The sequence below is a fragment of the Aspergillus steynii genome (genome assembly GCF_002849105.1).
Source record: "Aspergillus steynii IBT 23096 chromosome Unknown P170scaffold_1, whole genome shotgun sequence".
Taxonomy (NCBI): Eukaryota; Fungi; Ascomycota; class Eurotiomycetes; order Eurotiales; family Aspergillaceae; genus Aspergillus; species Aspergillus steynii.
Genome location: NW_020194398.1, coordinates 4,690,796 through 4,715,249, shown reverse-complemented (window position 1 = coordinate 4,715,249; position 24,454 = coordinate 4,690,796). Strand labels below are relative to the sequence as shown.

The window sequence follows — 24,454 nt, the reverse complement described above, 5'->3', positions numbered from 1 at the left end:
TTTCTTTTTATTCGGCAGATCATAGATCGGGGCGCCCGGGTTGGATATGTATTGCATTTGTGTTCCTTGTGTTACTTGTTCGATGAGATCCCCTTGCTTTGGATGTGTGACGGTGCGAGTCGACTGGACCGGCCAGACCACGAACCGGGGGGTCGTCGCAACGTTAGCCGTCCGTTGAATCCCGGCCTTTATCGGCATGTAATCAATTATTTATAGGACGGAGGTCCTTTTCCCACGTCGGATGGCACGAGGTCGAAGTCAGAAGATCTACAGCAGCTGAAACACCAGAACCATGGGAAGTCCGAGCAGTGGGCCGGCACCAAAGTGCCTAAATTCGTCACTTTTCTTATCCCAGTTTAAGGCCGACGGTTAGTTGGGGACCCTCATTAGCGGCTCTGAATAATCACGGATCAATCATAATCATGAATGATGCGTAGTCGAGGTGAAGGGGCCCATCCAATGGTCTGGTTCAGGGGGGGAGACACTCGCGAATCAGACTCCGTCCAGCGTGATAGATCGAAATTTTTCAGGGGACATGACGCATACAGTCTGACGCCGAAAAAAGAAAAGAGAGCTGCAGGAAACGTGCCAGGGGACCCATTTACCCAGGGTGCTGGGAACTGGAGAGGTTGACGGATCAAATGGTTCTTTCGACGCGGTGGAGACTCGATCGACTTCAGGTCTGGACAGCGGATTTAAGATTTGGATGATAGATAGAGATGGACGACAGGAGACAGGAGCTAGTCCGCTAGGGAGGAGATACTAAATAAGAATGTTTAATATTCCAAGGAAACACCCGACGAATCGAGATCCGTTCAGGAGGGATTCCGACTTCTTCTTAGTTGGTGTTATTATTGGGTGCCTCGGGGGTCTAGCCTCAGGCACTAAGGACCGTCCTTCGTTTTCTCGATCTTCCTTCAGTCGAGACTCTTCCTCTTTCACGGCTCCATCCCTCCGTCTGGCTTCCTTTCAACTTGACCTGTGCCACCACCGTTGGCCCGGACTCATTGGCCTCCATCGGGTACGTCCTCTAAACTCTCTCTGCTCCGTCCAACTTGTCCCCCTCCCCCTTCGTTGCTTGCCTGTTCTCCACAGTTCCTGCCAAGGTGAACAATTGATGGTTGGGCTCCACAGGCCCGGCCATCCACTGCCTGCTAGGGGGGCAAAAGCCCATGGGAGGAAATCGGGCTGCCCAGGGAGAATAATGGGCCAAAAGAGAAAGAGAAAAAAAAAAAAAATTAAAAAAACTCCCCCATTGAGCAGTCAAGTCGTTCTGATCGCTTGTGGTGATTGATGAACACTCGCCCATGGTTTCTTTGGCGACCTCCCCCGTGCAACTTCAACCTCCCCTGATGGGAACTGGTCCTGCGAGCAATTGACCCCCCGGTTACCATTAATTTCGTGCGAAATCACCTTTTTACCTTTAAACTACCTCTGCTAACAAGGGTGGATTTAGTGATGGACTTTTAGTGGCCCTCCTTCCCCCCCCTTTTAAACATACCAACTCAGCGACCTACCCTCGTTTGCTACCAGACTCAGTCCCCTTTGGGAATCGCCCACATTCCTCCTTTCCCTTTCTTCAAGCACCGACTACGCGACCGCTGCATGTAGCGCCCCATTCCTCGATCAGGAGTGAATTCCAGTTCTTCCCCCCTCCCCCTTTCCGCTCGCCTCCAGTCCCCGCTTCCATTCTTTACGGCCATTGTGACGACCGCTGCGGGGTGCGCTCTGGACGGCCGCCTCGATAGCAGATATGCCCTGGCGGCCTCTGCCTCGAATCGCTTTCGCTGTCGCCATCTATCCCTTCCAACCGTCAACGCCGGCCGATTTACCCCTCGAACTAGGCGATGAGTTGTATATAATTGAGCAGGGTGGTGTCAATGGAGAATGGTGTCGCGGGTATCTCGTCGCTCCGCCCTCGCTGCTGGCGGGCCTGACCAGCACCAAGGGCCAGACCCTCGAAGCGCGCGTGTTTTCGGGCATTTTCCCCCGCAATTGCGTCGAGATCCGTGAGGTGTTGGGCGACGCAGATGGACAACGAGGCTTGACGAACGGCGACCGCTCAAGCGCCGACCCGACAGGTATCCGAAACAGCCTGGCCTCGATACATTACGACGATCCGGTGCCGGGTGAGGTGTCGGATGTTGTGATTGCGAAAAAGGGCAAACCGTCGCAGATTTTCATACAGAAATTGGAGGAAGATGGCCAGCCCAGCCCCCGTTCACTGCTACATAGCCCCGCGGCATCGACGTCCCTTCCACACACCCCGGTGGCTGTGACTCCTCGGGATCCCAACGCCCCTAAACCCGCAGCCCCTGTTCCGATGCTCAAGATCGGCGACGAGACTCCCACCTCTTCGTCCGAGCCTTTGGTCGACGAGATCGCATCGTGCCTCCGCGAATGGCATTCCACCAACCTCCATCAGCTCTTGCTGAACCGACAGTACAGCGTCGTGGAGGAGATGACCAACATCGTCCGCGAACTCGATTTTGCCCGACGGCAGCTGTTATATAATGTGCTCACGGCGCAGGAGAAAGAGGCGCTGCGGCGTGAGGTGGTCTGGAAGCTGGTTCGGGGGAATAAAATGCTAGGCGCGGATATTATTGTTCGAGATCCCGACCAACGGGGCCGCTTGTTGACCGGCGAGGACTCGGCCATTCAGTTGGCCAAACTTCAGTCGGAAATGAGCATGCTAGAAAGCAGCCCTACGCATCAGGCCGATACGGCTGCGCTCCATCATCTACTCCTTGAGATCAATGCCGTTTCGGGCAATGCTCCGGGTCCGGTAACCCTCGCCCTGTATCTATGTGTTCAATCTGAAGCCGGTGCCCTGAGCCCTCTGTCCGAAGCATACCACCTCTATATCCCGTCTCCCGAGAAGTTCGCCAGCATGGGGCAGAGCAACAAGCTGAAGACGCTCTTCACCGAGTTGAGCGGCAATGACATCGGCGACGATTCGGCGAATGGACCCAGTCTGTATCTGGTGGTTGCGGTTCGGGCCACGGAGACTGCTTCCTCCACGGCAGCTTCGTCCCAGCCAAGGCCGTCAGTCTCCCGGGAAGGCTCCTCCGCTTCCAAGCAATCGCCAGCACTCAATCCATCGGTCAAAGGCAGCCTGAAGACGCGCCGTAGCATGATGTGGTCATCAAAGCCGCGCGGTATTCAGAGTGCGGAGCAGGGAAGACAGAGTCCTCGAGGCCCTCCGCAGTCTTCAGAGAGTACGTCGAGCAACAGGGATCGAACGGCGGGTCAGTCTGCAAAGGAGTCCACCCAGACTCGCACGGTAGGGGTCGGTCTTCTGGAGGTCTCCCAGATCCTTCGGCAAGACAAAGACGCTGAGCAAGTGATAAATATCTGGTCACCTTCCGAGGAAAGCGAAGACGGCGACGGCCATACGGACGGGTTCGATGAATTGGTGCGGACGTTGCTTCCCAGCCGCACTGGGAAATACGTACGATCCCAGCGTGCCGCTCGCCTTCATATTCACCTGCAACCTTTTGTAGCCTCTGACTCCGACGCTCTGGTGTGGCAAAACCCGACGATCATGCACAACGTTGCCCAGACCAGGAGAATCGGGTTCTCCCAGGCTCCCTCGAAACCAAGATCCGATATTTATGTATCCATCTCACAGGCCTCGTTCCCCCCGGAAGCACTCCTTTCACATCCCCAGGCGGGGCAAGTGCCGATACCCTCGAATACGGCATTCAACAACCTGCAGCTGACACTAGAGGTGCGGGCATCGTCAGGGGCACGAATTGAACGATGTATCTTTCCCTCATCCAATAACACAGCCCACACAGCATGGCGGACCACCATAGTTCAACGAGGCACTCCTTGGAACCAGACCATCCGTCTAAACATTCCTGCCGAGGAGATTCCGGGATCACACCTGATCATGAGCGTCGCGGATGCTCCTGAGTTCCCCTTTGCTCTCGCTTGGATGCCCCTCTGGGACAATCAAGCTTTCATGCGTGATGGCCCCCATTCGTTATTGTTACATGCCTACGACAAGCATACTTCCACCATTGAGAACGGCAAGGGTGCCTATCTCACCTTGCCGTGGAGCTCACTTGGCAAGAACGAATCCGCCAAAGACGAGGCAATCACGGGACCAATGGCTACTTTGCGTCTTGAGACTCACCTGTGTAGTACTGAGTATTCACAGGACCAGGTGATACTCAGCCTGCTCAACTGGAGGGAGCGGCCAGTGGACGAGGTATTGGACACTCTGAAGCGGGTTCTCTTTGTTCCTGAGATCGAGATTGTCAAGCAGCTACGCGGTGTCTTCGATGCTCTATTTGGAATCTTGGTAGAGAACGCCGGTAATGAGGAATACGAAGACCTGATCTTCAAGAACCTGGTGACCGTGCTTGGTATTGTTCATGATCGCCGGTTCAACTTGGGCCCGCTGGTCGATAATTATGCCGACACCCAGTTCAACTTCCCCTTCGCCACTCCTTGTCTCATCCGAAGCTATTCACGCCTCCTGCAGGCCAATTCGGATCCTCAACAATCACGCAGTCTCCGGGCAACATTCAAGGTCGGAAGACATGTCCTCAAATTCATTATCAATGCCAGACTGCAGCAGAAAGTGAAAGAGGAAGGCATTGGCATTACTCGGGTACAGTCGACTTTCAATCGAGATCTTCATACAATCTTCAAGTCGCTTGAAGTCCTCATGAAAAATTCCTCTCCGGCCATGGTTGGAAGCAAGACGCTGGTGGTCCAACATTTCCACACGTGGCTGCCGGAGCTATCCAAGGTGCTTCCAAAGGACGAAATCATCATGGTGGCTCTCAGCTTCATGGACTCGTGCAAAGACGTGAAAGGCATGCTCATATTGTACAAGTTGATTCTGATTCAGCATTACACGCGTTTGGAGATCTTTTGCTCGGGATCGGAGAGGCAAAGCTTGATCACGAGCTGCGTGGGTTGGTTGGCGCCTTACTGGGGAGCGACAGGCTCGGTATCCGACCTTTACCGCGACCAAGTCCGCCTGAATTGTGCGATCGTGGCGGAGTTGTTGAGGGAGCCAAACCCATACCTTTATGATTTCATGCCGCATATTGTCTCCTCATACTATTCTATCATTCCTGATGGGGTGGATGATACCGAATACCTCTCGTTGCTGTTCAGCAAGTCCTTCCCGTTTCAGGTCAAATTGTCCAAGAACACACAGAAGTTCGATGAAGCCCTTGTGGAACTATCTGCAATTATGGCTGCCATGACAACGGTGACCAACCCTAAAAGGCCTCGACTCAAGGGTCTGGAGCTATCCACCTTCCTCTCCCAGGCGTTCGAGGTCCATACCTCGATCCTGAATTGTGAGCCTTACCCCGAGAGCTGGCTCAGTGTTCATGTCTATAACCACCGCGCCACCGTGAAAAGTCTTGAACACCTCTCTTCCATCATGATTCATAAGTTCCTTCCCTCGCCGGATGATGCCGAGAGCTTCGACACAAGGCTCTGGGAGAACTTCTTCATGACCTTGCTCAAGGTCGTGTCGAGCGACGTTCTGGCTCTGGAGACATTCCCCGAACAAAAGAGGCGCGCCATCTGGAAGATCGCGGGTGATGTCCGGGAGCAAGGTGCAGACTTGTTGAACTCCAGTTGGGAGGCGATCGGCTGGGAGACTACCGATGATGAGCGGGAGCGTTTCGGCCTGAAGAAACTTGGTGGTTACCAGGTGCAATATGTTCCCGGTCTGGTGGCCCCGATCATCGAGCTCTGCCTCAGTGTCCACGAGGGACTGCGGCACGTAGCAGTCGAGATCCTGCGCACCATGATTCTCAGCGAATGGAGCCTCAACCAGGATCTCTCCATCATCGAGACAGAGATCATCTCCAGCTTGGATAATCTATTCAAGACAAAAAACATGAGCGAGGGCGTCATCCAAAAGCTCTTTATTGGAGAACTGCTTGAGCACTTCGAGGAGTGCGCGTCTTTTGACGAGGACTTGTCCAATGCGGTCAAAGCCCTCATTGTGACAGTGGACGAACTGCTGGATCTCTTCGTTGCCTCTCAGGGTGGCTCCATGGCTGAAAGCCTGCACACGCTGCGGCTGATGGAATACATGAAAGACATGGGACGAGAGGACATTTTCATTCGATATGTTCACGAGCTCGCCCAAGTGCAGGCTGAGGCGGGCAACTTTTGTGAAGCCGCCCTTGCGCTCCAGTTCCACGCCGACCTTTATGACTGGGACCCTAAGCGGACGGTTCCCGAACTCCTGAACCCTGCTTTGCCCGAGCAGACGTGCTTTGAGAGGAAGGAATCGCTCTACTTCACGATCATCCAATACTTCGAGGACGCAAAGGCATGGGCTCATGCCCTGGTCTGCTACAAAGAGCTTGCCCAGCAATACGAAGACACGATGGTGGACTTCGCCAAGCTCTCACGGGCCCAAGGCTCCATGGCCAGGATCTACGACACCGTCTCGCGAGAAGAAAAACACTTCCCCCGATACTTCCGGGTTCTCTACAAGGGGCTTGGATTTCCGACAAACTTGCGAGACAAGGAGTTTATCTTCGAATGCGCACCAGGTGAGCGCATGGCCAATTTCGTGGATCACATGCAGCGAGAGCACCCCGCGGCGCAGATTGTTTCCTCTGGGGAACCCCACGATTATGAGGGCCAGTATCTACACATTAATCCTGTCAGCGTCTACCGAGACATGAACCATCCGGTTTATCAACGATCGAAAATCCCGTCTTCGGTCAGGGACCATCTTCTGATTTCCGAGCCCTGCCGATTCACCTCAACGTTGAAGAAACATGTCCGCGGGGCGAATGTTCAGGGACAGTGGGTCGAGAAAACCATCTATACCACTGCAGACCCCTTCCCGAATATCCTCCGCAGGAGCGAGGTGGTTATCACCGAAGAGGTTGCATTGTCACCTTTGCAAACCGCTCTTGAGCGCACATGGCGTAAGACCCAGGAGTTGGCTCTCTTGCAGAGGCGAGCGGCATCCGGTGAAGACTCGAGTCTTTCCAGCCTGACCGAGGCATTGGACCAATTGTTAGACCGCAACTCTTCCTCGACCAGCTGTGTGGCCGTTTATCGTCAATTCCTGTCCGAGACTCGCGCTGAGGACGAAATTGAGGACACCCCAACGCCAGCCGATCCCCTGAGAAACGCTCTAGCCGTCGCTCTAATCGACCATGCGCTAGCGATCAAGCATGCTCTTGCCATGTTCCATCGTCCTGCCCACCAAGCAACACAGGCCGAATTAATCCGCCGCTTTGAGGATGCGTTTGCTCCCGAACTGTCTTCTCTCACCCCGATGGCGCAGGACACGCCTCAGTTGACCTTGCCCTATTCTCGGACTCCTTCCGTCAGTCGCAAGCCGCAGTCCCTGGCGCGATCCACCAGCCCCGAGCATGAATTGATCCGGTCGTCACGCCAAAACAGCCACAGCCGAAAGCATTCCCAGAAACCCTCTGTTAGTCATCGAATCAGCGTGATGAACCCCTTCAAACGCTCCAACCACGGAGCCAGTAACTCTGTTTCTACGGTCCAAGGGGTGGCGGCGTCGCAGCCAGCCGGCAACACCAATGGAATCGAGGATTCCCACCGAGCGCCTTCGCGGGCCGAGACTTCACAAGAGCGCGATGCGGATGCGATAACTGTCCACAGTCGAACCACCAATCAATCTCGAGACACGCAATCGAAGCGGAGGAGCTTCTTCGGAGAGAAGCTGCATAAACACACATCGTCCTTGTCAGTCCCCGGTGGTAATTCCGCCGAGAGCTCCTCGCAGCGATCGCGAAGTGCCTCTCGAGATGCGGCCGCAAAGTCCCATGAAAGCATCAATACGCCTACGTCGCAGCAGCAGCCAAACGGGACATCTGCGGGCGAACCATCGGTCACAAGCCCTCGGTCGGGATGGTCCACTATCCCTTCGATCAAAGACCACCCGCGACCCATGACGCAGAGCAGTGCGACCTCCATCAGAAGTCCCGAGATTGGGAGTCCGATTAGCCAAGCAACCGGGCATTCTAGCGGCGGCGTGCGGGATTCCGTCATGAAGCGATTCAGTCTCTTCAAGGGCCTCAATCGGAAAGGCAGTCGTCTTGATTTCCGGTCTGACTCCAATGGAATGACCGTCCACGAAGAGTGATTCCAGAGTCTCTCTTCATATGGTTTTCATCTTATTCCTTGTAATGCCTGGACATTTCTTCCTTTCACCTTTTTTCACCCATTCTTATATTTGCATTGCAGCGTTCACTGCTTCTTACGCCCGGCTTGAGAACATTCCTTTGGATACTTATTTCCTTTTATTTGATCTTGATATGCCTGACACATATCGTTCGATTTCTTTTTCTTTTTTCTCAGCCTGTCCAGGGCATGATCTTACCATTTCTTCTCCAGATACCTGACATTTTTCTTTTTTGTCCGTTGCAATTGCAACTTTTTTTTTCTCTTCTCTTCTATTTCCAAGGTTTGGAAAGACATGTAAATTATTAGGCGACTTTTTTGCATTCGATCCTTTTTGACTTCTTTCATTGCATACTGTTACTATCATGTATGGACCCTTTTATACCCGTGGAGGCAAATGGCTGGTGGGTTTGGTCCTTGGGAGGCGTGGTTTTTATATAAGAAATGAAGCATTGGGCATTTTGTCTATTCCGTCGGCAGTCATGTAGAATATATCATTCAACTCACGCTAATGTCAGCTTTATCAAACCTCAGACCCACCACGCCGTAAATACTCATGTACTATATAGATATAGGTAGTTATAGAGACATATATATATGATGTACCAGCCATCCACTACCCTCAATTACTTCTACCACCATCCTCATCCAGCGGGAGCTCCAGATCCACCACCCACGGCGCATTGACCGGCTCATACTCCACCGTCACGACACTCGCATTGATGAACAGCGTCTCCTTACCGACGCGCAGCGAACTGTTCGTACTCTCGCTGACATCCACAAAGGCGCATCGCTCTTCGCGCGCCGTCGTCTCGTCACACTGGATCATCGACCGATTATGTGTGCTCCACTCGAACCGCCGCGCCCCGTAGCCCTCATGAATATGCCCAAACACATGCAGCCGCGGCTTGGCCCTCTCCGCCGCGCGATACAGATGCTCACAGCCCACGCTCTCATGCCCCGGCACCACCTGGTCCAGAATCCCATACGGCGGACCATGCGTCAGCATCACATCCACCCCCGGCGGGAACGTCGGCACGGGGTTCCTCGCCCCCTTCGCCGCATCATACCGGTCCTCGCCGCGCTCGTACGCAAACGCCCACTCGCAGAACTCCGGCGTATACGGCGACGCATACACCCGCACCCGCGCCCCGGTTGACAGCCGGAACTCGCGCGTCCCTTCCTCCAGGTACCGAATGCCGGCGGCCTGGGCGTCGGCGCTCGTCCACAGCGCCTTGATCGCCACGGGGTCCTCGACGGCGTCGACGTCCTCGACGTCCGTCCCGCCCGTGCCACCGGTCGTGAACCGCTCCAGGCCGAACCTCGCCGACGGCGCCGTGTACCCGCTGCGGTACCGGTGGCGGTAGTGCCCGACCCGCGTGTAGTACTCCTCGTCCAGCGTAATGTCGTGGTTGCCGGCGATCACGAGCTTCAGCTCCGCCGGCGCGTTCTTGAGCATCGACAGCATCCCCAGGTGCTCGGATCGTCGGCCTAGCTTTGTCAGGTCCCCCGCGTGCAGCAGGATGTTGGACCACGGCAGGGGGTGTCGGTAGGGGTTGCTGGTGTCGGAGGGCGGGTTGGGTGGGAGGCTGTGGGTGTCGGAGATGAGGCAGAGGCGGGTTTTGATGGTTTTGTCGGGGGGCATTTTGGGGGATTGACCTTTTGAGAAAGTAGATGGGGGGATTTTACGATTCTTGAGGAAGGTAAGTGAAGAGAAGGTAGGCAGGTAAGTAGGGAAAGGGTGGAAGTGGGAGTGGATGAGGGGAATTGGTGAAGGTAAAGTCGAGGGTGGCGTCATAGACATGTCGAAGGCAGCCCTAAGGCATCCACATCAATCAGCATCAACAGAAAACATCAACATCAACATCACATCAAGGTCAACAAGATGAGGTACGAGGGGGAAAAAAAAAGAGACATTAAAATCTTAATTGAAACAACGTAACTAGGATCATTTCCATTTGTTCGAACAAGTCGTTCAGGAGCTTCTACAACAACAAATGCAACCTCCGAAACAGCGAAAGAGGCCCAGATTCATAACGTATTGAATTTCTGGTAAAAAATTGCTTGAACAAACTCCAAATACTACCCGTTTCCACACATTTTTTCTTCTCACGTTCGTCTACTTCCGGATCGCACGCTGGTAGAAAGCCAGCTCCTCACCCTCCAGGATGTAGCCGTCCACGCGGCCGCTCTGGCCGGGACGCGAGGCGATCACGGCGTACAGACGACCGGCCTCGAACTGTCGCTCGATGGCGGACTCGACCTTGCCGCTGTCGGCGAAGCGAGCAGCCTGCTTCTTGGTGACGCTGTTGCTCTTCTTCTCCTCGGGGACGTCGGACTTCTGCTGGCGTCTCCGGCCGATGGGCTGGCCGTAGTGGGCCTCGTACCATTGACGGAAGGGGGCGGCATCGATCTGGACAACGGCGGACTTGGTCAAGGTGTTGGTACGGACCAGCTCGTTGTTGGAGGGGTGGTAGGCCACGACGATGACACGGGTCTTGCGGGAGATGCCTTCGGATCCCCACGAGAAGTTACCGGCCTCGAGACGGAGACCACGGAACTTGCGGTTGCCACCGCGGGTACGGACGAGATGGATTCTCTTGGTACCGATACGAGTGTTGGAGGGCTGGCGACCCTTCTCGAACGCCCTGAATGCAAATAAAAACAAAACCGTCAGAAACTTTGAATCGCCGGATAACCATCACGATGTGGGTTCGCAGCCGGTTTCATACCTCTTCTTGCGGTAGGTGGCCCTCTTCGCACCGGTAGCCGAGCGCTTGTGACGGGAGTCGCGAGAAATACCCATGTTGGCGATAGATGGACTAGAAGGAGAGAGATGGGTATTAGTGGATGATGGAAAAGATTTTCACACGAGACCAGATCGATCTCGCGGTCTTGCAATCTCCTTGTCTTCCTGATTGTCTTCTTTTTTTTTTTTCTTGTGCTTTCTCTTCTCGTGTGCGTAGGCAGAAGTGTAGACGAATTGATCGATTGTCGTGGGTGGGGGGACAGTCGCAAATCCAAGAAATTTTCTTATAATTCCAGACCGTAGTGTCGGAGATCCAAAGAAAAAAACGGTGTCGACGCTGAAGTTGTTCTTCTTGTCTTTTCTGAACCTTTGCGCTGTCCTCTGGGCGATTCGATCCCAATCCCGACTCGAATTGACGCTCGACGAGACTTGATCACGGCGCACCGATAACAGCGAGAACGACGAAAACAGGAACAACAGGGAGATCGAAGACGGAGGCAATAGGCACGAGAAACTCACCTCTAATCCTGCAGCCCTTCACCAGGAACGCAGCGGGCAAGGGTCGTTGGGTTTGTCGTCGAGGAGTTGAACTGCTGGTCGTCGGACTCTCGTGAATTTCGCACTGTGGCTCGCTTGTGTCGAAGGTTGCCCTATTCCACACTGCGCTAGCCGCTTCGGGTGCTAGTCTCCGGTCCCGTGACTTCCCGTGACTTCGCCTCGGGGCCTTGGCATTGCTGACTCATCTCTATTCCTTTCTGTTTTAGTCATCTTGTCATTCTTCTTATTATCCACTAGTTAATACTACAGTATCGACTTCTCATCACTACCTTTACTGACTGTGCTCCTTCCCTCGCTTCTCCTTAACCATCGCGTCAAACCGCATCCATGCCCCAAATCCCTCCACCAGCGTGGACAGCACCCACCCGATCCACGCCGCCGACAAGAAGGGCACCCCGTGCGGCTTCAATCGCTTGATCGCCAACAGAGTCGCCTCAATGACATGCGCTCCCACAAGAAAGGAGAACACCAGGGGCTGCACCTTGTAGCACAACTGGGACATCGCGGGGAAACTGTCCAGTCCGATCGTCTCGTAGACCAGCGACCCGGGCACGAAGTTGTCGCGCCGACAAAATCCCACGATCGCAGCCAGACACACGGCGAATCCCACTGCCCCGACACCCCGCGGCGCGCGATACTCGTTGATCGTAATGTCCGAGATTCCCAGTTTCTGCAGACACTCTTTGTGCATGGCCACGACTCGGCCCCGGGTCTCGGAGAACGAGGCCATGGGCGGATCCAGCGGCACGGTGTAGCGCGTGCCTTGGGCGCTGAGGAGTAGATCGGACAGGCTGATGTCTTCGAGGCGAGCGGATTTGGCTTCGGATGCAGAGACGTGGCAGTAGACTCGCAGGTACATCGCCAGGGACTTTTGGTGGTCGGCGTTCATGTGCTTGATGATGAAATTCTTGCTCGTGGTGGCGGACTGGTCCGCAGCATTCGAGGATGCCATGGCGATGGCTCAGTTTGTGAATTCTGTCACTTGGATTGATAGGGAGAAAATAGCAAGTGGTAGGGAGTTGGTAGAGCAATTGCAACGGCTTTGCCGGCAATCGTGGTAACTATCGTGGTTTAGTTCGGGACTCGGTCGGAGCGGGGAGGATCGGTCTTCTCCTGCCAAGATCCGGCCTCGGCTTTGCTTCGGCGCACATGTACTTGGGATGCTTCACGGTGACTGACCTCGGTGGTTGGAATCCTCCGTCAGGATCCAAGATTCAGGGAGAGTCAGGGAGAGTCCAGCCTGCCATCCGCCATCCTCGGATCCCGTGCGCCACGTGATGGCGGCCATTCCCTCTCCGTCTCTCTTGCTCTCTCATTCTTTCTTACACACATTCTCTCATTCATCAACATCCCCATCAATCACCCCGGGAAGATCACATCCTAGTTTGTTCTACCCCAGATGATCAGTTCGGTTCCCTTGGGATTGGACTGTCACTAACCATTGGGCTCTAGCATGGTCTCCCTCGACCCACCCTCACTACAGACTATGGAGTATGCCGTAGTAGGACTGTCAACATCGACTCTGACCGGCTGGGTTCATTGAACGACAATGTCAATATTATCAAATTAAATGCAAAGTCTTTCCAACCTAGTTCAAGAAATAAAAACACCGGACAAACCCGATCAATCATGCCAGCAGATGGAGTATAAGGACGCACAACACGCATCAACACAAACAACCGAATTCTATCGGAAATCGAAGAAACATAAAACGAAAAGAAAGATAGAAAGAAAATACAAGGCCTCAAACCACGGCCAACCATTCATGACTTCATATAAAAATGAAGACGGTATCAAAAAAAGAGTGAGGAGTAGAAGCAGTCCATGCCTTGCAACTCATCGAATTCGACACGAGCATGGGCACAAGCGGCCACCGTTCATTATGCACTGCATAGTTAAGAAGTGGTCAACTCCTATTCAATTCTTAGAGAGCCCCATGGAGTGGAGGTACGATGAGGCCATAATGAAAGCAACTTACAGTAAGGATAGGGTCAAATCGCCGTGGATGTGCGCTTTGAGTTCCACCTCGATCTCGAGGTTCAGTTCCAGGGTCAGTCGCAGGCCGTCGTCTTTCTCCTCGCCCCCTTTATCCACGGTGTTCATCGCTCCGTTTTGCACCGGGTCCTGGCTGCTGATGCCCTGGTTGGTTAATGACTGCTGACCCCGCTTGAACGGCTGCATCGCATTGTTCGGAACTTCTTCGTCGGCATCTTCATAGTCGTCGTCATACTCGTCTGTAGAATAGTCGTCGGACAGATAGTCGTCCTCGTCATCAGCAGGACGTCTTTGTTGGTTCGGCTGACGTCGTCGCTGCTGCTGCTGCTTTTGACTGGGCTTCTGAGGGGCATAGTCATCTTCGTCTCCCGAGATCGAATATTCATCCGAGTCATAATCGTCGTCCGAGTAGTCGTCCTGTTGCTGCTGGAAGCGTTTCTGCTCCTTGGGCTTCTCGGCGGTTGCGGTTGCCATTGTTTATGGGAGTCTTGATCTACAAGCACGCCGGATGATAACAGCGAATGAAAATCAAGCTGCAGCTAGACGGGGTCCTTGTCCGGAGCTAGGAATGAATGGACAAGAAAAGAGAGGTAAAAAAAAAGACCGGCCAAAGACTGGGAGAGGTAATCGAAACGGACGAGAGGGAGAAAAATTGATGGATAGGAAAAAGGCTGGACGAGAGTCGACGAGCGAGACAGTTTTTGTCTGCTTTTTCTCTCCCCGGAGATGGGCAACTCCTACTACGTACATGCATGGCCAAGCCCATGACGTTGTCCTGCAATGCGCCTCCAACAATCGGTGATCACATCGGTGGCGCGACCGACAGCATCTTCGACTTCTGGATGGTCAGACGTCCGGAAAGTCTGGAGACCCAAATTTACTCCCCATTCGTCATCCCACCTCCATCAAGGCTCCAAACAAGTTAACGCATGTCGTCCGAGCCGATGTTTACGGGTTTCTATTTCCAGTGCTTGACAGACATAAACCAGGTACACTTGAGTCCATCGCCCATGGTACGCCCACGGTACGCACGCGCGGACTGGGAACCAGACTTTCGTCTGGACTGGCACCCACGACTCCAAAATCTGATACACTGGCCATCGTAATTTCCCGACGTTTGTCGTACCTGTCATCTCCATGAAAACCGGGCCTGAGAAGAAGGATGACCCAAGATCTCGACCGCACTGACGTGCGTGGCGTCATCTTGCGTCTAAGCCGTCAAGTGGGCCATTCACGATGGATCAGCTCGGGCCATACAACGTGCGCTAATATATTAACCCCTTTCCCGGTTCAGTATGGTCGGCGATCGCGAGCGGCAGAGCAAGATGCGAAAGGCTGACATCCTTGTACTCGAGACGTCATTGTCGGCCTCCACCCGGTGCAATCAGGGCAAGCTCCAGCCCTCCTCCTCACTGTGGTACAGATGACGCTGCCCTCGCTTCCTCATTTTTGATCCAATCTCCGCTCCTCGTTTTGAACGCAGCTGACGTCGGAGGTGGGCTGGGCGATGTTGCACCCTTGCATGATCGTGAAGGTCATATAAATTAGATCGGGACGCGATGCGGTCATATCGCTCCGACACTAAGTAGCGCCCATCAGGTAACCAAGCCCCCCTTACGCCAGATATAATCCCCTCTTTTCTTCGACCTCTAAACTCTTCTTTTTCTCTTTTTTTTTTCTTCCCATCATGTCTGATAAGGAGGACAACCCCCAGACCCCCGCACAGGAGAACGAGAACACCACTCCCAAGCCTCAAGAGGAACAGGAACAGGAACAGGATAACGGTCCTACCTCCCCTCAACCCAAAGAAGAAGGACAAGACAACGGTCCTGCCTCCCCTCAACCCAAACAAGAAGAGGACGACAACAAAAAGACGTTCAAGCAAGAACCAGACTCGGATAACGAGCCCGCTCCTCAAAGGGAACCAGCTCCTGAACGTCGCCAGAGAAGACCCCGTCCCCAGAGAACTCGTCAGGACTCCGGAGCAATGGAGAACACTACTGAGAAGCCCCGTCGCCAGCGCCGCCAGCGCCGTCAGCCCCAAGAACAAGACGGCGGCCCACTCGGGGGCCTGGGTGGAGTGGACCAAGTCGGTGACCTGGTCCAGAACACGGCCGGCAATGCTGTCAACGGAGTCACCGACTCGGCTGGTAAGGCCGTTGGGGGCATCCTCGGCGGCGGAAAGAACGAGGGTGGTGAGGAAGGAGGAAAGGACGAACAGCTGCGGCTGCGTCTAGACCTGAACCTCGACATCGAAGTGCAATTGAAGGCCAAGATTCATGGTGATCTGACTCTTGGATTGCTGTCAGTTACCACCCCCCTGCCTACCTAACCTTCCATACGAACTTAAAACTAACCTGCCTTTTGAACAGCAACTAAACGACGTGATGTGAACTCGATCGATAGACGAAAAAACCGCATTTCCTATCTCGTATTCGTCTTTGCTTCATTGCACATACTCGATACCTTTGCTCTGTTCTTTCATGCTTTTGCCTCTTGCTCGTTCGCATATGATAATGCCTTTTGGAATTTTTCGCAGAGTTCTAGATCTCCCGTGCTGCCTATTTCACAGTTGATGATTAGCTTTTTCTTTTTTTTTTCTTATTTCAGGGTGGCATGGCACGGTGAATCTGGATTTTCTTTTTCCCTTTTTCCTTTTTTATATTCATTATATCTCGATATCGGAACGATGCGATGCATGTATAATATTCCTGGACATGGGATCCCGGTCATGACATTTCTCAGGATTGGATCCCAAGGACACGGAATGACTAATGAACTATATTCAAATTTATAACTCAAGGCAACTTTTGTATTCCCCAGTCCAATTTGAATTGATCGGGTCTGGTCTTGTAAGATAAGGCACAGTCTAGTAAAACAGATATTAACATGAAAGCTTGGGGGAAAAGGAAAAAAAAAAATCAACAGATATACATGAGCAAGTCAAATCAATTCCGCCACACCCTTATTCTCCGGCCTTTTCTACCATGTATAGTAAACTATAGTACCTATATCTCGTCTAAGAAATCCATAACAGGAACAACAGGACAAAGCAATATACCGGGCACTCCAATCGAACCAGATCAACAGCGAATTGACAAAAGTAAAATATATCCAAGACGTGAGAAGCACAGTCGCTGAATACTCGAAAACCAAAAGGTAAAAAAAGAGCAACGGAAGTAAGAAAGCACAGGACAGCGTGTGGTCGTATCACCGTGATAAAGTAGAAAGAGCAAGATGACTGATTGAAAGCCAGAATGCATGTACTCTTCCATGAGAGGTCTCTGGTGCAAGAACCCACTTGTTCATGGTTTATAGTCCGGCGACGTACATTAGCCCGTAACCGATGGTCACGATCACTGCAAACGCCATCAAACTGGACGGGATACCTCGGGTTAAGAAGTGGTTGACCTGGAGGTATCGCTGGCCGGTTTGGGGTACTTCGGTCATGATGGCCGCTGGGAAAAGCAGAAAGTTAGTCGGGTTTACAATGGACCCAGATAGGAAAGGAACTTACTCATGTTAGGGAATCCACTGGTCGGCAAGGCCATGGCCACGGAACACATCAGGGCGCTAGCCATGACCAGCAGATTGGGGTGCGGGTCTTCCATGCTGACGCCGATTTGTCGGACCAGAGGGAGCATGATGAGGGCGGCTACGGTGTGGGAGATGAACGTGGCCACAACCAGGATCAGGCTAGAAAACACGATCAGGACGCCGTACAGACTAAGGTGATCGACTCGATCGCGGATGGCATTGGCCAGAGTGTGCAGGAGCCCGGAGGACGTCACGGCTTTTCCAAGGCAAAGCCCACCGGCAGCCAAGATGATGATGGTCCACAGGAAATTATTGAAGTCTTCCTTGTTGAGGATGCCGGTGCCGAAGAAAAGAACCATGGGGATGATCGCGATCACTCCCATGTCGCCGAAGACATGCTCGAGTTGATGGCTGCCACACCAGAGGGCGATGGTGGACAATGTGACAATGCTAATAAACCACTGAACGCCGGAGAATTTGTCCTTTACGGGCCGAATGGGGACAAGGGTGGTGTCACGACCGGGATGGAAGGTGGCCAGCAGGAGGAGCCAGATCAGCAGGATGGAGATGATGCAGACGGGAAGTGACACAAAGAACCAGGTGCCCCAGCTGATGCTGGGATACATGTTCTGGAGCGCAATGATGTTCTGGGGGGATGCAATCGGTGACGCAGCACCGCCGACATTGGCGGCGAGGGCAATCCCCAAAACAAGGGCTTTGGCAAAGTTCGAGTCGGGCGGAAGAGTGCGGAGAAGGGGCTAGTTATCTGGGTCAGTCACACAGGATAGCAGAGACAATCGAGACCATGTATTACCTGAATGATCGAGTAGCACAGGACGGGTGATGCCACATTACTGATCCACATACTCAAGAACATGCTCACGAACATGTTTGTAAGGAGCACGACCCGAGGATTGGATCCGGCTTTACTCAAGACAAACATCGCCATCCGCCGAGCGATGTCGTGCTTTGACAAAGCTGCGGCAATGGTGAAGCCACCGAGCAGGAGCATTATAACCGGGGTCCACATCGAACTAAAAGCAACCCCCGTAGCCTCCTTTGGTCCTAATCGCTCGTAAGGCTTCTTCTCTGACTTCATTATGCGCAGCAAGACCACGAGGAACGGAACAAGGAGCGAGGTGACGAAAAGAGGAATGACCTAGCCAAAAACGCCGTTAATAAACAGGATACATACGAGACGGGGGAAATCCATACCTCTGTAGCCCACAGCAGACTGACAAAAACAAGCATGGCCAAGCAGTTCTGCTGCTCTGGTTTGTCCATTATCGGCACAGAGAGCAGCGATACGAAGACAACAAGGATGAAGATGAGCATTCCGAAGCTCACGCTACACAGCCATTCCGGAGGACGGAAGACGCCTAGGGGGGTTCTGATTTCCTTCGCTGGAGCTTCTTGCTCATCACCCTGTCGCCGTGCCGTTGCAGGGTCTTCGGCGCCGCCCAGAAGGGTCCTGCGAATACCGACATTCGCTGCCTGGGCCTTTCTTTCAATCCCGATCATTTCCCTCCACACTGTGTTTCTCTCCCAGACCACATGCTCCCTCAGGTGCAATCGAAGCTCGCGTTTGGCGAGCGGTAAATTCTTGGCTGTAACCACGTCCGCATAAACGCTCTCAATCTTGAAGATATCATCCTCCACCTTCTTCATGGTAGAGTCCGTAAAGGGGTATGCCAGGGAGACGGTGGAGTTCATGTAATCTCGTCGGAGGTTGCGATCAAGGATCTTGTCATACTTTTTCAGGGCTTTGGAGAACCCGGTTTTATTTAGTTGGATGTATGACTTGAGTCCACAGAGTGACACGTAAGCGTCAACGATCTGCTTTTTCAAAGAGAGGCCTGAATTGTAGAGGTCAAGAACTCGGGGGTCCCTGAAATTCTCGACCTGCGCACCTGGACGGGTGTTGGGGTGGCCGTCGTACTCCAGGTCCCTCGCATCTCGCAAGAAGGATGAATGCCTCATGTCGGCGCGGCTATCACCGAGGTTAGTTGAGGTAGCGCCGTGCGACATCGGTCTTTCTCGATGCGACAGCGGATGTTCGTCGTCGCTATCTGCATCATCCTCGTCGTCTTCAGCCATCGACTCGCTAATGGCACTGCGTCGCCGCTCATTGCTCAGTGAATATTCCCGGAACGCACTGTCCGCACGCGGTCTGGACCCGGAGCTCATGGTCCGCGTCTTGGTCATATTCTCGCTCATCGGGTCCAAGCTCACGCCGTCTGTCTCCGAAACGTATTCCTCGGCATCCCGAACAACGCCTTCCACCTCGTTGAGTATTTCTACTTCTTTATCTGCGTAGAAGGTGCATATCTTCTCCAATTCAACATCCAAAGCTCGCCGGAAAATCGCGTCAGGATTGGGGGTACTGTCGAGCAAGGGTGCAGATTCAACGTCGGGATGAGTCGCTCCAGTAGCCTGATGCGCCTGCTGTTCCAGGGAATATATTCTAGAGCCCAGTTACACTTTGTTAGCGAGCCGTTCATCTCATACAAGCCACCGATGCACGAAGTAACGATGCGGTTCCGAGCGCACCGACCGTCGCACTTGCACATCATTGTCGAGTAACACCGGGAGCGCGGAGAATTTAAACAGGCAGGCAACATCCGACGGTATTTAAAGGAACAAGAAAACACTTACACTTTCTTGAGGTTGCTATATGCAATATAATAGGAGCTCCACTCCGGAACCGCATTGAACTGAATGCTGTGCGAAAACTTCATCTTGGCGTCGAGTCCGCGGTGTGCCAAATACTGCGAGCGATTGTGAAGAGCCTCGACCCAGTATTTAAGCCTGAGCGGTCCCGAGTATAGGTGATGTCTATGCGGGTCACCGCCTCTTCCTTCGCCCACACGCTCTTTAGTCTCAGGTATCGGCGCCGGATCGCGATCGCGGGCCTGATGATCGGGAAAGTGGATATGCGACTGACGAGAGCCAGCGTCTAAATCGGAAAGCAGAGGATATTCGGCAAGTTCGATGCCTTGGTCAGGGGAATGGAGAGGGGGGGTCAAGTCGAGGTCGTGAGAAGAGGCACCCGTCGCAGAAGCGATGCGTGCCACGTTTCGTCCCGCAGCATTCGACGACACGGTGTGCGACGGCGAAGAACCGAGGAAAGCAAGGAGGACGGGCAGGAAGATAAGGTGGCCCTTTTCAAGGCAGCGCGAAGCCGGTGAGAGATCGAGTCTCCGCCGACACTAGCTGACTTGGACTCTAGATAGTACGCAGCAGGAAGCGGAGCGTAGCGAATGATGGGTGGTACATCGGAGAAAGGAGGAGGGGATGTGGGGGGGGGCGGGCGAGTAAAAGCAGGCAATTAGGTTTCAAACATTATAGATGACAGGAAATCATCTGGACTCACTCATGACCTCCAGACCTTGGAATTGATCTTCTCCGGGGAGGACAAGAAGCAACGGTCATGAGAGAGAATGCGCCGCTCGGGATTGGCCGGGTCACCTGCCAGGGTCCTCCCCTTTCGGGCCGCCGTTAGTCAGCCACTCTCGGCGCCCGCCATTTCAGGCTCGTCTCCTGCCTCCCGGGGGTCTCTAATATAAAGCTCTAGTATAAAGTAGGTGGATGGAAAGTAGATAGGGCGGTAGTATGTCTTTTTCTCTTTGTCCGGATGACGCTTCTCATCCTTCAGGCGCAAGGGCGCTACCTGACACTGACCAATCCCTCGATTTTCATTATACACAGGTTGCACGAGGCTGGGTTATAGCATACAAAACAAACGCAAGACTCCAACGTATTCCCAATTGAATCCCACCATTACCTTCCTCCTCCCTTCGACTTGCGAGGGGTGAGGTTGACGTTCATCCGACCGGCAAGGGCAAGCTTGTTGGTGTGCTCTTTCTTGTCCCATGCGCCACCACGGCCCTCGGCAACGGCAACCAGCTCGTTGGCGACTCGCTGGGCGAAGTGGGTGTCCCGTCGCTTGTCAGAAGCATCGACGATCCATTTGATCGCGGTCCTTCGCCGTTGTCGTACACGGAGGGGAACGGGCACGTTCACCGAAGCACCTCCACCGGCAATACCCTTCTGGGACTTGAGCTTGACGAGAGGAGCGACAGAGTCCACAATCGTAGTGAGGTAAAGGACAGGGTTCAAGGGGAGTTGCGGGCCCGGGGGACCCGGGAGGAGAGGGCGCCGGGGATGCACTTGCGGCGGGGATGCGGTGCGCAGATGATCGAGGATGAACTCCATGTTCTGTGCAACAGAGAATTGTGCCCTTAGCAATGGTCCAAACAACATTGAGGGGGGTTGGGGGTTGCGGGGGTTCTCAATCCGCTTACCCTCTGAGCCTTGCTTAGTTTGCCATCCTGCATGATCAACTTCGTGAATTGATCGATCACAGAGTCGTATCTCTTGCGATAATGCTCCGTCTTCGGGAGGGGGCCGGGAGCCTTAAACTTGAGCCCGGTATGCAGTTCCTCCGCCTGCGCGTTAACCTGGGAAATCATGTTGGCCACGACGGCAGCCGTCGGGTCATGGGCGTCCAGAGCTTGGCCTTGGAGCTCGGACTGCTGGCGGCGAGCGAACGTCGAGAAGGACCGCGAGCCAGATGGTCGCTTCATTTGATCCTGCATGACCTTGGGGGCGTGTTTCTGCGCCTCCTTGTCGCGCTGAAGGATCTATCTCGGGGTCATCAGAGATATCCGGACGATAAACCAACGTTACACGATGCTTGAAGTCACCCACCTCTGAGACCGGAGTTCCCTGCTCCAATTCCGGGCTGGCGGCCGTGCCGTCACACTTCTTATCCATGATCTTGGTCACCTCCGCGGCCTCCTGACTGACATGGGGCAGAGGATCCTCGGTCGGGCCCTTGAGCCTATCGGCATCATCCTTGTTGTCGGAGCCGGAGGAGTTCCATCTCCTTTGTGCCGTGCCTGCAGACGAGAGGCCGGGCTTGTGAACGTTGAGAGCAGAGACGATACTGCGTCGGGAAGGGTGATTCACAGACTGCGTCGTGGGTTGACGGAGGACGGGGACAGGTGCCCTCACGGTGAAAAGGTTGAGACGAGGCGGCATTTCAAATGGCACCCCTCCAAGGCAAAAAAACACCAGGTCGAGGTTGGAAGAGGGTGGATGATATCGACGAAGGGTTCCGCAGCACTTCCTTGGATAATTGGGTTTTCCTGCTTAGTCACCGTGCCAAGAACCCGGTGTCGGCCACCCCATGAGATCATTGCGGGAGCGACATGCGATGGACATCAACGATGGTGGCTGATCTTAGATTTCCGTCATATTGTCTAGCCCTAGTAAAACACATTCACGAAATCCAACCCAATTTGACATTCTCATAATTTTCCATTCCCCGCCCTACAGATAGCAAACCAGAAAAAATAGAGAGAGAGAGAGAGAGAGAGAGAGAGAGAGAGAGCGGAAGAGAGAACGCCGGCCAATAACTAACTTACAAGCCACTTGAGTCTCAAGACTAAATGAAGATTCTGTACAAGTAGTTCGAATGGACTGACCCGCAGTACAAAGCCTCAAATAACTGCAGACACATCACAAGATGTGAGATTAAGGGAGAAAAAAAAGGCGCCTCTCTGGTTGGCAACCTGCCGTCATAAAGAGGGACGACGACACCAAGAAGCGACAGAAACAGAAAACAGAAGAGATAAGAGATTTTTAATAAACCACGATATGTGGGAATTAAGGAAAGACCTGTTGCAGTTCATGTAGAACACACGGCAGGGCGCTCAAGGGTTGAAGAGAGCGTCTTCGTTCACATTGTCCGGGTAGACGTAAAAGGCAAGCGCCAGAATGACGTACCTAAAGAATGACAAGGTTAGTTGGAATCAGCAGAACCGGGGGGGAACGAAAAATGCCATGACATACATTCCCAAACATAGTCCACCCTCCAGGTAGTTGGATTTTCCGTCCTGGATCAGGAAGGTCACGACCAGGCCGGAGATGAAGAAGGCAACGGTCTCGAAAATATGAAAGTGAAGGGTCATGTCGATGTCCATGATCCAGCCCAGAATAACAAGGAACGGAGTCACGAAAAGAGCAATCTGCAGACTGCTTCCAACGGCAACCCCAATGGCAAGATCCATCTTGCCCTTCCAGGCCACGACCACCGCCGTGACATGCTCCGCTGCGTTTCCGACGATGGGAATAAGGATCAGACCAATGAAGGTTCGGCTCATGCCCGTCTTCTCCACGATGCTATCGATGCTACCGACAAGGTAGTCCGCGCAGATGGCCACTAAGATTGTCACAATGACCAAGGCGACTGTAGCAGCCCACGGACTGAGAAGGTGCTCTTCTTCAGCCTCGTCTGCGTTCTGGCCTGGATTCTCTTCGTCATTAACACTAGCCTCCTCGAAGAGTTGCGCGTGGGTCTTGAGTTGAAAGTAAAGGTACATGACGTAGAGGATCAGAAGGATGATGGCTGTCCCGTGGGAGAGGATGAGGATGTTCTTTTGGGTATCCTTGGAGTCGGAAGAGGACGAAAGGGAGGCGTAAAGTGTTGCGGGGATAATAAGGGAAGCAGATGCAACGGTCATTAGAGAGGACATGGTCGACGCAACCGTGCTGTTGAATGTTTGCTCGGAGTACCGAAGACCGCCAACAAAAAAGCAGCAGCCGAGTACCAGGAGAATGTTGGATAAGATACTGCCAAGCATACTGGCCTGGACGACACGGATCTGTTCATCCTTGAGGGCAATGATACTGACCTGGAGATTGACAAAAACGATCAGCTTCACGGCCTACGAGGGGACACAGAAGGGAGTGGGAGTACATACAATTAGCTCCACCGCGTTGCCGAAGGTGGCATTCATCAAGCCGCCCAAGGCCTGACCCATAGTAGCGGCCAATTCTTCGGTCGCAAAGCTCAGCAGGGATGCTAGCGGGATAATTGCCAGAAAGTTGAGGGTGAAGATTACGGTACTGTCCCAATGAAGAGCGCCAGCAATGATACCCAGCGGAACGAAAACGAGGAGCAGATTGACATAGTCTCGGACGAGGGTCGACCAAGTCAAGCGAACTGCCTGCGCAGGCCAGTAACTCCAATGGCGGTTATGTTTGTGTCGGGGACGAAGTCCTGAGTTAGCTCGATTGATATCGCTAATCAAAGCATCTCTTTCATTGGGCTCGGGCGAGCCGTTTCCTGAGAGGCCCGTCATTGTCCGTCTAGAGCCCCAGCTATAACTTCGGAAGGTCGAACGCAAATTTTTCGACGCTGTATGCAATGAGCGCGGGAATAATTAGCTTCTGTTCGTGCAGTTGCTCAGTGCAATTAAAGGATAGTTGCAAGGAGCTGTACTGCCGGCTTAAAAAAAATAATAAATAAAAAATTCAAGGAGTGCAAAAAAGAATAGGAACAAGATTTAACAGAAAAGACAGAAATAATAACGATAAAGAAGAAGAAGAAAAGATCAACCCCAACGCAGTAGGTTAACCAAAGAGAGTGAGTGGGCAAGAGGGTTTATTGTG

At 53.3% G+C, this 24,454-nt stretch overlaps 7 protein-coding genes across 7 annotated transcripts; 2 read left to right on the top strand and 5 right to left on the bottom strand.

Annotated features, from left to right (window-relative positions):
- Positions 1-1,753: 1,753 nt before the first annotated feature.
- P170DRAFT_345632 (guanine nucleotide exchange factor DCK1) lies at positions 1,754-8,119 on the top strand (the record flags this gene model as incomplete). Its single annotated transcript, XM_024843523.1, has 2 exons — positions 1,754-2,081; positions 2,202-8,119. The coding sequence occupies 2 exons, from the start codon at positions 1,754-1,756 to the stop codon at positions 8,117-8,119; spliced, it is 6,246 nt and encodes a 2,081-aa protein (XP_024710527.1).
- A 660-nt stretch (positions 8,120-8,779) lies between these two features.
- P170DRAFT_347895 (40S ribosomal eS8 domain-containing protein) lies at positions 8,780-10,963 on the bottom strand (the record flags this gene model as incomplete). The annotated part of the gene is given in 5 exon segments (XM_024843655.1): positions 8,780-9,479; positions 9,513-9,850; positions 10,256-10,262; positions 10,281-10,805; positions 10,890-10,963. The coding sequence occupies 5 exon segments, from the start codon at positions 10,961-10,963 to the stop codon at positions 8,780-8,782; spliced, it is 1,644 nt and encodes a 547-aa protein (XP_024710526.1).
- Positions 10,964-11,617: 654 nt separating this feature from the next.
- P170DRAFT_432756 (DUF2470 domain-containing protein) lies at positions 11,618-12,677 on the bottom strand. The gene has a single exon (XM_024848333.1). The coding sequence runs from the start codon at positions 12,414-12,416 to the stop codon at positions 11,736-11,738; it is 681 nt and encodes a 226-aa protein (XP_024710525.1). The 5' UTR covers positions 12,417-12,677; the 3' UTR covers positions 11,618-11,735.
- A 667-nt stretch (positions 12,678-13,344) lies between these two features.
- P170DRAFT_461141 (uncharacterized protein) lies at positions 13,345-14,161 on the bottom strand (the record flags this gene model as incomplete). Its single annotated transcript, XM_024852004.1, has 2 exons — positions 13,443-14,161; positions 13,345-13,351 (listed from the first exon to the last, which is right to left on the bottom strand). The coding sequence occupies exons 1-2, from the start codon at positions 13,931-13,933 to the stop codon at positions 13,345-13,347; spliced, it is 498 nt and encodes a 165-aa protein (XP_024710524.1). The 5' UTR covers positions 13,934-14,161.
- Positions 14,162-14,904: 743 nt separating this feature from the next.
- Positions 14,905-16,093, top strand: P170DRAFT_35935 (uncharacterized protein). Its single transcript, XM_024844349.1, has 2 exons — positions 14,905-15,763; positions 15,832-16,093. Exons 1-2 carry the CDS (start codon positions 15,147-15,149, stop codon positions 15,836-15,838), a joined length of 624 nt encoding a protein of 207 aa, XP_024710523.1. The 5' UTR covers positions 14,905-15,146; the 3' UTR covers positions 15,839-16,093.
- Positions 16,094-16,771: 678 nt separating this feature from the next.
- P170DRAFT_470638 (putative plasma membrane phosphate transporter Pho87) lies at positions 16,772-22,039 on the bottom strand (the record flags this gene model as incomplete). The annotated part of the gene is made up of 8 exons (XM_024852778.1): positions 16,772-16,917; positions 16,977-17,754; positions 17,811-18,155; positions 18,212-19,460; positions 19,652-20,194; positions 20,781-21,214; positions 21,301-21,639; positions 21,707-22,039. The coding sequence occupies 8 exons, from the start codon at positions 22,037-22,039 to the stop codon at positions 16,772-16,774; spliced, it is 4,167 nt and encodes a 1,388-aa protein (XP_024710522.1).
- A 674-nt stretch (positions 22,040-22,713) lies between these two features.
- On the bottom strand, positions 22,714-24,144 carry P170DRAFT_347121 (calcium ion transporter Vcx1; the record flags this gene model as incomplete). Its single annotated transcript, XM_024843607.1, has 3 exons — positions 22,714-22,786; positions 22,853-23,694; positions 23,764-24,144. The coding sequence occupies 3 exons, from the start codon at positions 24,142-24,144 to the stop codon at positions 22,714-22,716; spliced, it is 1,296 nt and encodes a 431-aa protein (XP_024710521.1).
- Positions 24,145-24,454: the final 310 nt, after the last annotated feature.

Bases quoted from the DNA above. Each gene is read 5' to 3' on its own strand.
- P170DRAFT_432756 (XM_024848333.1), bottom strand. From the start codon at position 12,416: ATGGCATCCTCGAATGCTGCGGACCAGTCCGCCACCACGAGCAAGAAT.
- P170DRAFT_35935 (XM_024844349.1), top strand. From the start codon at position 15,147: ATGTCTGATAAGGAGGACAACCCCCAGACCCCCGCACAGGAGAACGAG.